The 13501-nt window shown below is 41.1% G+C and overlaps 1 protein-coding gene across 1 annotated transcript in view; it reads right to left on the minus strand.

Moving 5' to 3' along the window:
• Positions 1 to 13501, minus strand: part of reln (reelin) — a 297718-nt gene that overhangs the window by 65974 nt on the left and 218243 nt on the right. The window contains exons 33-35 of the mRNA XM_068005008.1: positions 9303 to 9491; positions 6329 to 6602; positions 5441 to 5581 (exon numbers count right to left, since the gene is read on the minus strand). Of these exons, the coding sequence (XP_067861109.1) occupies positions 5441 to 5581; positions 6329 to 6602; positions 9303 to 9491 (604 nt within the window). The remainder of the gene's footprint in view (positions 1 to 5440; positions 5582 to 6328; positions 6603 to 9302; positions 9492 to 13501) is intronic.

Here is a 13501-nt window from a genome sequence, read left to right on the forward strand (position 1 = left end):
GGATACCAGGGACGCACAGGTCTTTCCAGTGTGCGGTGTTGCCAGGGCACAAACGACAGGAAATATGTCAGATGAAATATTCCCATCATTTGCACCCATTAAAGTACAGCCGTTATATTTGGGCAGACATGTGTCCGGTTCCCACGTTACTTCCAGCAGAAAATCATACCAACGGTGGAGGACAGTTAAGGAGCAGGAGGAGTGGCTCCTAAGGACTTTCGCTGCATAACTCCAGTGGAAAATCCTGTTAAGGAGTTCATAAGCCAGCTGCAGTCAGAATTACGACCTCCAGGTTTACTCAATACAAAAGTTGTGATGGAGGCGATAAACCACATTCAAACACGTGCATTGGCCCTGAAACAGGGAGTTGAGCTGGATTCACAGCATGAAGGAGCCAGAGGAATGGGATGCGGGTGAGGATGTGCCATCTTCTTAGTGGAGGCCAAGGAGACGGCTGCCGGGGCTTCAAAACGGTGGAACCCAGAACGCATGGGTTATCACCTGAAAAGAAGGATGTTTGAGGAACATCACATGTACATGCAAGCTCTGAGGTCAGTCTCCAAGGATGTGCAGCAAATGGCAGCGCTTAATTGTGGCAACATCAGGGTAGTTTATTTCTTTGTTGTAGACATCAGTGGATTGTGTGACAGCTTCACTGGAATCTGCAGAAGCCCCCTAACTAAGAAGTGGCCATAGGCCAGTCAATATCTCCTCCAATATGGAGGCCTGGTGGCAGTAGGGCACAGAACAGGCAGTAACCTGTGCACCGGCTTCTAGGCTCTGGCGGCTAGGATTCAATTTGTATCTCTCGGGACTTTCAGAACCTGATAACTGCCATTAGACCACCCATCCCGCTGATCAATGGGAACACTGATACAGGACCCTGTGGAATGGAGAAGGCTGGAATAGACCTGCCTGAGGCTGCCATTTCTCAGGACGGCAGAACATGCCAGGCCTCTGGCTTTCCCCCTCCCAGCGCCCAGTGGAACATAGGAGGCAAAACCAGGCTGCCCAGGAACAAGTTCCAAAGATACCATACAAGTAGTCATAAGTCAGTGTGAATCAACTCCCATAAAAGTAAGACACTGAGACCACTTAAGGGAGCACCTGATGTCAGTAAACCTAAGACAGTCTCTTCGGTAGACCTGAATTTGTAACAATAACCTATTACTTGGTAAATACATTTTTTAAAAAGCCCAAATATAGAATTGAAATGTAAACAACTTCAATATCATTAAATAAAGACCAGTAGCTATTTGTATATGATTGAAAGGCATCAGTCAGATTGAGGAGCTCAAACAACGTCATAAACTGTAATAGTAAAACCCAAGCAAGAGAGATTAGATTGCAGCTGTGAATCACTCCCTGTATATTACCTACACTATGTTGTATAACTTTATGCCCTTGTGTACATTTTCTATTCCCCTAACACCAGCCAACTTCTCGCTGCTTGCTCCCTCTGCTGTACCATCAGCAGCTACCCTTTCATTTGTGTTTATCAAGTTGAAAGATGTCACCCCTTTTGTCACACAGTGTAAGGTACAGTATAGGATATATGCAGAGTATAGCTTCTACTCCCCTACCCTAGCACCACACCCTAACTCCAACAGCAACGCCTGCAGCACTTCACATTTAGGAGCTTGTAAACCATTAAAAAAAACAATAAAGAGGGGAAACATTCATTCTATTAGTCTGCCGGATTCATGCCCTGGTCCAAGAAGCTCACTGGACTGCCCAATCTGGAGAAGCTCATGCACAAGTTTCCATTGTTGGGTTTGGTCACCACCTTCATGAATACATTTCTAATAAGATCTTTGAAACTAAATCTGAAAGAGCTTCAAACAAAGCTAGTTCCAACTATAAGGAATATAATACAATTACACAGATTGTACATGTCCCATCAGAAACATAAATGTAACACAAGCAGCCATGAGGGATTGTGTATTTTTCCACTGTTCCATTCCAGCCACACAGTATCCCTCTCGATTTGGAGAGTGCATTTTGTTATATCTGCTGTTGCCTCTCCTGACACTTAACAAAGATGAAGTGAGACTCACTCCCAGACAAACATCAATTAAAAAGCTGTCTTTTATCCATTCTGTTCTCAAAAGCATTCAATCATTCAGTGTTCATAATACCCTTAGGAACTGATAGTATTGAGCTCCAAGGCAGCCACTACTCCTAGCCCCTTTGAGTTTTGCAGTTCATTTAAGGAAGCAAGCTTGGTAAATGTAAAATGTTTAACATAATATCCTTTGTTATTAACAGAAATAAAATCCTGAACTGCCAGGGTCTAGTGAAGCAATTAAACCAAATGAATTTATCAAATGGAAAATCATATGTCAACCTTTAGTATTTAACCCTTTTAACTGTGTAAGCCTAGTTGTCCCATCTTGTTGGATTTTCTGTGCATAACACAATAAACTTGCATTTATATAACAATTTTCATGTACAAACCCTCTAAGATTGCTTCACAAAGCAAAGCAGTGAACATTGAGCAGTTAAGCTGGGGGTGGGGGAGGAGAGGGAGTGAAGATCAGAGGCGCAGTTGAAGAGATGAGCTTTTAGAAGCCTTTTGAAGTTGGGGAGGAAGCTAACAGGGCAAAGTTATTTTGAGAGAGAATTCCAGAAAACAGGGGCGTAGTAATTAAATGATTGGCCTCTGAAGGTGGAGCGCAGAACAGCAACCCAAAAAGAGGGGGTGTGGGCTAGCCAAGATCACTCAGATAGGGTGGAGCAAGGTCTTGGAAGAATTTGAAGACAATGGATAAAAACGTTGGTGTTGATTTGCCAGGGTGCAGCTTGACAGGGGAGCTTGGCAGTCTAAAACTCTGCAGCTCATGTCCTCGACCACACAAAGTCATGCACACCATCACCTCTGTCCTTGCCAAGCTCAAGGCCAGTGAGGAAGCATTTAAGGATACTCGAGGTGATTAAAACATGGCTTAGGATTTCAGCAGTGGTATAGCAGAGGAAGTGGGCAAATTTCCAAGGTGGAAGAATGCAGTCTTGGTGACTTATGTGAATAAAATGTTTCACTCAGAGACAATGTCAACAGTTGCACATCACCAGGTTCAGTCCAAGGCACAGCTCGCCATATTGAAGAGTCAGAGTCAGAGCCAGAAACACATATGTGTTGGCAGGGGCTTGAAAGGATGGCTTCAGATCTGCCAGTGCTAGGCTGAAGGAAATTTTGACTCATTCAGGTCTTGATGTTGCAGACAGTTGGAATGAATTTCAACAATCTTGGAGTCCATAATGGTCATGAGGAGGAACAACTGGGAGTTACCAGTGAAAACTGATGCTGTGCTTGTGGATCATATCTCCGAGAAGCAGCATGTAAATGATTAATAGGAAAGAACTGAGAATGAAATCCTGGGTTACATTGGAGGTGACTATGCGTAATTGGGAGCAGATATAGTGACTGCATTGTGACAGATAGGAGTGGAACTGCAAGAGTGCGTATCACAGAGACTGATCATGGAGGAGAGGTAATGGAGGAGAATGGAATCATCAGCATTGCCAAAGGTGGAAAACAGGTCATGAAGAACAAGTAGCTCAAGGAAGGACAAACAAAACATTACTGGTTGCACATGATGTCGTTGGTGGCTTTGACCAGTCTTAGTGCTGTGAGGTCATATGCTAGAATGAAAAGATTTAAACAATTAGTGGTGAGATACGTGGTTGGGTGGCAATGAGCCCTTCAAGACTATTGGAGAGAAAGGGTATGTTGTAGGTTGGGCAATCATAAGAGATTTCAGGGACACATCAATCATCCAAAATAGCAAGGAACGCAATCAAGTAATGTTATGCTTTGGTCTAATTTTCTTGAATTTCTAAACATAAATATATCTAATTAGAGACAATATTGTAGCACTAGAACATAAGGATTTAAATAGAGAAGTGGTCTAAACAGACTCCCTTTTGATTTCCTTTGATCAAACAATGAGAAACTTTCAAACAGAGATATTTAGGGTATAGACTAGACATATTTCCAGAAGAATTAAAGGGGGTGCAGCAAAAGTTGGAGATTTCTGGACGAGTGCAGAAATTAAAATGAGACTTAAAAAAGCATATGACAAGTCTAGGGCTAATAACACAGAAGAAAATCAGGCAGGGTATAGAAATATGATGGGGAAGCAAAAGAGATTAGAAAGGCTGAGTGGTTGTGAAGAAAGCATGGCAGGTAACATATAGGGAAGAAGTAAAGATTTTATAAACACATGGAAAGTAAAAGAATAGTTACAAAAAGGGTAGCGCTGAATAGAGCCAAAAAAGGAAATCACCGCATGGGAGGATGAAGGAATGGGAAATATACTAAATGAATACTTTACCTCAGTTTTTACAGAAGAGTGCGATAATGGGAATGAAAGAGTGAAAAAACAGGACTGCCCATCCAATCAATGAGAGTTAAAACATAATGCAAAATAGCTCAGTCCAAGAAAATTGTGTGCTGCTTGTGATTGAATCAGGAGAAATTCTTCAAAACCTGGTCTCCATTAATGGTCCATTGAAACCAACTGGTCAGCATGCCAAAATAGTTCATACATCAGGCAACTGGAGCAACCAAATAGAACAACTCCCAAACCTCCTATGGCACAACCAAAACCTACCAGGCACTGACACAACAGAGAAGCCTGGCAGTACACATCAACACCACTACCACCCCTTGAAATCAGTCTTCAGGATTGTTCATAATTTAAGCAACTCAATAAAGCTTACTAACAACCACAACGTACCATGTGCAATGTATACGGTGAGTATGCAATATCACCCCGCTTACATTATCGCCAAAAGTTAAAATTATCCCCACTGTAACTGATAAACAATTGCAATTCAAAAGGTGAAAAAAACTTTTAAAAATTAAACTATAAAAACTAACTTTACAAACTTTACAAATCACAATCATAATGTGTTCCTAGGTCACTCACTGTAGTTCTAATTTTTGGCTTGCAACAAAATGCATTGTTAAGAACCAACCTACAGAATTTTCTAAAGCTAATGTAATTAAAACCTATTGGTAGCAGACTAAAATCCTGTATTGTACAGCTTTGAGAGGCCGGCAGTAAAGCAGATGGGCTCATTAATGATTTACATCTAAAATCTTGTCAACAGAAAACATTTCTTTATAATTGGAGCTGGATGGAGCAAGTTGTTGTTAATAGCAATATTGAACTGGCAGGGTTACTTTAATTAGCAGCTGATGCCCTTTTGGGATTAGTTTATTATGGGGGACATTAGTCAACAGTTAATATACACCACTCCATTATTTGTAATGAATAATTATGAAAACTTTTCTCAATCTGTTTAGACCTGATATTGTATCAGATTGAACAGTAATAGGATGCAGACAGCAGCTGAAAGGATCTTACTGCATGGTGGTTTGCCAAAGAGTATTACAACAGTGACAAAATGATAGGATGGTTATTTTCACACTTACACACAGTGACCCATGTCACAAATGCCATGACCGGAACACATCCAAGGGCACCCCGATGCTAGAATCACATTATCAATGGCCCAGTTATCAGTCCCATAAGCGTATTCAGTTTGAATCCACCTGAATCGGGTCCTAGGGGAACTAATTACACAATAGAAGAATAAATAACTTAGTATCAAAAGGAAATGTGCTGGGTTTAAAAAAATCATTATCAATATTCTGGAATTGAAAATTGACAATTTAAAATTAGCAATAAAATGAGGTCTTATTTCCAATCTCACAAACACTGTTCTACCAGAATCATTTTTCTTTCACACGAATTATTGAGGCAACAACCGATGGAGAAGAGTGAAGGCCAACTCTAGCTGTAAACAAAATGCGCTGCTTGGCATTTCCATCTCCATCATAATAGAAAGAGAACATCTGCTGTGGGACTTGGGGCAGGTTCATCTATATAATGCTCTGCTTTCATCTGTAATACTTGTTCACATGCTTCATTTCTTATCTCTTAGAGATGTAATTATGGAAGTTCGTACCAATTCCAATGATTATGTATGTGATCTGACTGTTTTCCGTGATGATCCAGAGGCTGTGCAGCTCAGGGATCCAGTCCTCAGTCAGTCTAAAGATGCACATTCTCTACTCCACAACAATGTGTACTACAATGGCCCAGAATTTGCTGGAGCGTGGCATCTCACTGCATGCCGCACTTGTTAGATTTTTTTCCTCGCCCTTCAGCTCAGTCTTTTTGTTAGGCTAGGGTATTAAGTGTTACAGAACCAAGGCAGGTAGATGGAGTTAAGTTACGGATCAGCATGATCTAATTGAATGGCGGAACAGGCTCGAGGAGCTTAATGGCCTACAGTCCCTATGTTCCTAAAGACTTACATGGTTCCTGGAGACAGGTAGACAGTGACACGCTTCCAGTTTTGGAACCTCTGTGAGGTGTAGACAGAGCTTTCTGTGTAGTGCAGACAGCCGATGCTGGGAGGGACACACTCGTCTGTCACTAGGTGCCAGTCTTTGCCTGTGTTGAGGGAGTACTGGAGCTGGATGCCATGGGAGTCTGGAGACTGACTGCCGCAGCCTAGATTGAGCTCAAACTGCAGGAATGTGGAGGCAGTGACGTGGAAATCCCAAGTTTCTGCAAACCGGGGCTTGCCTAGAAAAACAAAAGAGACACAAGCATCAGAGATGAAAGGCAGTTTGTACATGGGGGTTAAGGGGATCTAAAGAGAAAGCAGCTATTTTAACACATCATGGTATAAAAACTCCTCTGGTTACTATAGGGCCAATTTTATCGAATTTCATTACGAATATTTACTCATTCATAAGAACATAAGAACATAAGAAATAGGAGCAGGAATAGGCCAATCGGCCCCTCGAGCCTGCTCCGCCATTCAATAAGATCATGGCTGATCTGATCCTAACCTCAAATCTAAATTCATATCCAATTTCCTGCCCGCTCCCCGTAACCCCTAATTCCCTTTACTTCTAGGAAACTGTCTATTTCTGTTTTAAATTTATTTAATGATGTAGCTTCCACAGCTTCCTGGGGCAGCAAATTCCACAGACCTACTACCCTCTGAATGAAGAAGTTTCTCCTCATCTCAGTTTTGAAAGAGCAGCCCCTTATTCTAAGATTATGCCCCCTAGTTCTAGTTTCACCCATCCTTGGGAACATCCTTACCGCATCCACCCGATCAAGCCCCTTCACAATCTTATATATTTCAATAAGATCGCCTCTCATTCTTCTGAACTCCAATGAGTAGAGTCCCAATCTACTCAACCTCTCCTCATATGTCCACCCCCTCATCCCCGGGATTAACCGAGTGAACCTTCTTTGTATTGCCTCGAGAGCAAGTATGTCTTTTCTTAAGTATGGAGACCAAAACTGTATGCAGTATTCCAGGTGCGGTCTCACCAATACCTTATATAACTGCAGCAATACCTCCCTGTTTTTATATTCTATCCCCCTAGCAATAAAAGCCAACATTCCGTTGGCCTTCTTGATCACCTGCTGCACCTGCAAACTAACCTTTTGATTTTCTTGCACTAGGACCCCCAGATCCCTTTGTACTGCAGTACTTTCCAGTTTCTCGCCATTAAGATAATAACTTGCTCTCCGATTTTTCCTGCCAAAGTGCATAACCTCACATTTTCCAATATTGTATTGCATCTGCCAAATCTCCACCCACTCACCCAGCCTGTCTATATCCCCTTGTAGGTTTTTTATGTCCTCCTCACTCTCTACTTTCCCTCCCATCTTTGTATCATCTGCAAACTTTGATATGTTACACTCGGTCCCCTCCTCCAAATCGTTAATATAGATTGTAAAGAGTTGGGGACCCAGCACCGACCCCTGCGGAACACCACTGGCTACAGGTTGCCAGTCCGAGAATGTACCATTTATCCCAACTCTCTGCTTCCTGTTCGATAACCAATCCTCCACCCATGCCAGAATATTACCCCCAATCCAGTGATTCTTTATCTTGAGCAATAATCTTTTATGTGGCACCTTGTCGAATGCCTTCTAGAAGTCCAAATACACTACGTCCACTGGTTCCCCTTTATCCACCCTGTACGTTATATCCTCAAAGAACTCAAGCAAATTTGTCAGACATGACTTCCCCTTCGTAAAGCCATGCTGACTTTGTCCTATTAAATTATGTTTATCCAAATGTTCTGCTACTGTCTCCTTAATAATAGACTCCAAAATTTTATCCACCACAGATGTTAGGCTAACTGGTCTATAATTTCCAGCCTTCTGCCTACTACCCTTTTTAAATAAGGGTGTTACATTAGCAGTTTTCCAATCTGCCGGGACCTTTGCCGAGTCCAGAGAATTTTGGAAAATTATTACCAAAGCATCCACAATCCCTACTGCCACTTCCCTCAAGACCCTAGGATGTAAGCCATCAGGTCCAGGGGATTTATCCGCCTTGAGTCCCATTAATTTACTGAGTACCAATTCCTTAGTGATTTTAATCGTATTTGGCTCCTCCCCCCCAGAGCCCCCTGTTTGTCCAGTGTTGGGATATTCTTAGTGTCCTCTACCGTAAAGACTGAATCAAAATATTTGTTCAGCATTTTTGCCATCTCCATGTTTCCCACCATTAATTTCCCGGTCTCATCCTCTAAAGGACCTACGTTTGCCTTAGCCACCCTTTTTCTTTTTATATAATTGCAGAAATTCTTGCTATCTGTTTTTATATTTTTTGCTAATTTCTTTTCATAATCTATCTTCCCTTTCTTAATCAATCCTTTAGTTACTTTTTGCTGTCTTTTGAAGACTTCCCAATCTTCTATCCTCCCACTAAGTTTGGCTACCTTATATGTCCTTGTTTTTAGTCGGATACTATCCTTAATTTCTTTACTTAGCCACGGATGGCTGTCATTTCTTTTACACCCTTTTTTCCTCAGTGGAATATATATTTTTTGAAAGTTGTAAAATAACTCCTTAAATGAACACCACTGTTCATGTACCGTCTTACCCTTTAAACTATTTTCCCAGTCCACTTTAATCAATTCCGCTCTCATACCATCATAGTCACCTTTATTCAAGCTCAGTACGCTTGTTTGAGAACCAACCTTCTCACCCTCTAATTGGATATGGAATGTAACCATGTTATGGTCACTCATTCCAAGGGGATCCTTAACTAGGACATTATTAATTAATCCTGGCTCATTACACAGGACCAGGTCCAAGGTTGCTTGCCCCCTTGTAGGTTCAGTTACATACTGCTCAAGAAGTGTTCATTGTGGATAATCCCTGCAACTGGAGGTTAGTGGGGTACTATGCTCTGAAAAGTCATGAGCATTTCTTAGTAATGAATATTTGCATTTCTGTTAAATTACATACCTATATTAGCATTAAAAACCAGTGCTGTATCCTTTGAGAGGCAATACATATCTGCATTGCCCCCTTGAATGCGATACCAGTTGGATTGCAAATCAGAGGAATCATCAAATGCATCCTGAAAATCAGTAAGGGAGCTATCGTTCATTCCAATCAGGACATCATCTAAGGCCCACTGTGCACTGAGTTGTCCTAAACAAGCAAAATCAAAGTTAGAGCACATGATAAGACACAAAATAGATCATATGGTATTCCTAACAATCTGATTACAAATTAATAAAACTAAAAAACTTGTTAAGAAGGCCATATATTAACAACGTTTTCTTCACTCTAGCATGGTCGGAGAAAAGACTCAAGGCTTCAGGTTATAGTCAATAGAAGTTTAAAGCATAGAAGGCGGCTATTTGCCTCCTCGTGCCCGTGCCAGCTCTTTGCTTGAGTAATTCAAAACTAATACCATTGTCCTACTCTGTTCCCAGTAGCCCAGTATCTTCCTTTGCTTTTAATGTTTATCAATTCTTCCCTTAAAAGATGCCATAGTTTCTGCCTCAACTATTTCCTGTGGCAAAGCATTTTATGCCTGAAGAAATTTCTCCTCATTCTCCAGTTGACAATTTTAAAGTAATGAAACCTTATCACTTTATCTGATGCTAGTCTCAATTTCTCTTGGCTATTGTAACAGAGGCTTTGACCTATTTTAAATAGCAGGAAGAGGAATTCAATATGAGTGTGTCAACCGTCCATACAATAACCTGTACGACAATAATTCAGGACTTCTTTTTCAATTGGTTTGTAATAGTACAACTATTTTGTAAAGTATTGCTGCACAAGATGGTAAAATGCAGAACAGCGGGTACAAGGCAATAACTTAATTAAGTTCAAATGGGCTTTGATAGCAAGACTCAATTAGCTTATTGCTGTGCTTTAATCTCCAAGATTAAATAACAATCTTAACATCACTATCTGCTATTATATAAAGTAATATGTACTGTTCCATTTTATGTGCAGTGGAAGGGAGAGGAATTAATGCAGATGCTGACTTCCAGAGAGCTCCAAGTTTTTGGTGTGTAATGGTGCTCGCCGAAAGATTAAAATTCCTGCATTCTTACTTCAAGCTAACTGAAAACAACTTACAGATAAATTACCAGAATATTCCATGGCCAATGTATATTCTATGCAGAATAATATACAGAACAGTGATATATCTTAATAATTCTCTGCAGATTAAGTTCAAGTAATCTTACAGTGTTTACATCGTTAATCTAATCTTTCAGTCAAGCCATCGTCAAGCGTCAAGAGAATGAAGTGTCACAGATGTTGATGTCAACCATAATGTACAACACCAATAAAAGACCACTTACCTGGTAACAGGTCAGATTTAAAGGGTGTTAGTGCTAGGATTTTTAGAATTGTCCTCTCTTACTGGTCTAATAACTGTTATCAAAAGTGACTATTTGTCCTCCATGATCCAGAAGCTATACCTTTTCTATTCTCTGTCTTTACAGAAACATGTCCTGAGGTATATCAATTACTCCATTTGCAACAACCTGATTACTCGATTTAATGTAGTTTGCACTGCACAACTAAATTCTCTTCCAATGCTGGATATTACCCACAGGTGTACACACTAAAACCACTAATAACTTTATTTACAAACAAAGAGCAACATGAAGCATAAAAAATGGCAAATATTAAAAGTAAAATATAAGTACAATATAAACATAATACAATGTCTATAATGGGTACATTTCCCTTGGTAAGAATGACTTCTGATTTAGTTCAAATGTCTGTCGAATTGTTTTTTTAATATTTGCCACAGACTGATGAATCATGATTGAAAGATTCAGAGAGTATGGGGGAGAGAAATTCAACATTGTCTTATCCATTTCTTGGCTGAAAAAAATGAATGTTAGGGGGACTAATTTCAGGTCACGATCCCCCAGGCCCAATCACCCCCAGAAGTTTGCTGGCTGCCAAGTTGGAAGCTGGCAACTTCTAGGTTTGTAGGGCGTCCGCTGGAAAAGTTTGTTAGGCACGCAGCATATGTAAATCGGAGACCTACCACCGGTTCAGGACCCCGATTGAAATTTGTTTCCAAGTGGGAAGAGCATGCACCGCGCATGCACCGCCCAGTTGTCCCGGGTCTTGAGTGGCCTAGCAAGCAGTCCTTAAAGGGACTGCTGGAGGCTGCTCAGAAAACATTTTAATAGTTACTTTTCAGCGAAGGCAGGAGGAGCAGGAATGCTTCTCCCGGCTGCACAAAAGTACTGCCGACGGCCTGGACCCACCACTCACTTCGTTTCGCTTTCCTCCTAGGGCTGGCTTGGCATCGGAGCTGTCCAAAATTGGCCAGGCCCCGACCAGTGAGCTGCATCGGGATTGCCGATTAACATCTGTAGATCACCTGTTTAATGCAAATGAGGCCTGAGGCTCAATTTTGACCTGTCAACTGCTGTCATCGACCTGTCTTCTTCTATCCACCCTGCCCCATCCATTTACATCTGTAGCTCAGGTAGAAACACATCAGCATATCACATTAAATATACACTATACATTCACTATTAATAAAATAAAGACAAATCTCAAACTTTGGAGTTGCTATTTTCTTTCAAAAATGAACATTTTCCAGATAAACCTATTAATAAGGAATGGTTTATGAAAAAGAGAGTGAAAACAGCCAATTAAATGGAAAGGGAAGCTTCAAGGGAAGAATTCTTCAGTCTGGGCTTGCTCCTTCTTGCAGTGGCTGTTCTATTTCTGATGGCTCCTGGCCAGATTCCTCTTCTTTCTTCTGTGCCATGGCTTGTTGTGATCCTCCTGCACAAACATAAATATGCCTTCTTCCACAGTTATCTTCTGTAACTTGAAGCCACTGCTATTGTACGAACTCTCTCTGTGGCATATTGTGGAACATGCCTGGTTTGGTTCCAAACATTGGAACCATTGTTTCGGCACTCTATGTGTGTGCTGTACAAGGTTCCTGCCTCTTGCATGTATTTTGTTGTAGGCTCTTTACTGAGGTGTAGGGGGTTACATATTGATATCACATGCCATATTTTAAGCAGGTAACACATACCTTTGAGGAGCCAAATATTCAGCCTGCTGTCAACTTGGAACAAGTGGGGAATTCACGTTTCCCTTAAGACATGGGTATTGTGAGAACTTCCTGGAAAACATGCATTGACATGGAGAATTCTTCAACGGTGGTCACAGACCACTTGGACATTTATACGTGCTATCCTTTTCTGCTGATGTCATGGGATGTTGCAAACGTGCATGAATGGAGACATGGGTGCATATTGATTATCCCATCCCCTAGGAATGCCACATCTTTCAAAAATCCTTGTGTGCCTCTCGTGTTCCTGCTGCAACACGGCACTGAATTTAAGAGTCATGAATTAGGGCATCTGTGACTTCAGTTATGTAGTGGTGAACTGTAAACTGGGTCATTCTTGCCAAGTCTCCACCAGTGCATGGAAGGGATTTGTGACTTCAACCACTACTGTCAGTGTAGTTTTGCTGTTATTCCTTGGATGCAGATCTGGTTCCAGGAGATGGCACATGATCTGTGGCTTCCTTGGTGGGATGTAACCCCCTTACAAAGTACTCCTTGGTGAGGTTGAGGTAGCTCTGCTGTTTCTGGTAGGTATATTGCCTCCAGTAGTAGTGAAACATTGTGATCCTCTTCCACCTCTTGCAACATTTCCAGCAAAGTAAACTTGGTGACGAATGCATGCTTGTGTGTGAACATAAACAGTTGAGTTACTCTCTAAAGTGTCTCTTGCTCTGCTTTTTGCTGGACCTCTGCTGACTCTCTCTGCTAAATCTCTGCTACCCCTGCTTGATCTCTTAATAATTCTCTCTGTTGTCTTAACACCATCTTTGTAGCAAGTGTCATTAATATGATAAGGGCCGGAAGGCAAACATGAGTAAATTTGTACATTTGCCTAAACTGGTGATTAGTAATTAAAAAACATGTTAACTGGCTCTGTGCACTAATGTACATTAAACCGGATTGCTTCATGGAGGTATATCAGGAGCATGGGCAATAATTAGTGAATCCTCCATTGCTAATGATACACCAAATTAGCTCACATTAATATAGATTTAGTATATGCGTTATCTCTAATGCACAGAAGAATTTTATTTTCCTAGGTGACAAAAACAACACATCCAGGAATCTCTTAGATATTTTCTTTCCA

Source organism: Heptranchias perlo, chromosome 24 (genome assembly GCF_035084215.1).
Source record: "Heptranchias perlo isolate sHepPer1 chromosome 24, sHepPer1.hap1, whole genome shotgun sequence".
NCBI classification, from domain to species: domain Eukaryota; kingdom Metazoa; phylum Chordata; class Chondrichthyes; order Hexanchiformes; family Hexanchidae; genus Heptranchias; species Heptranchias perlo.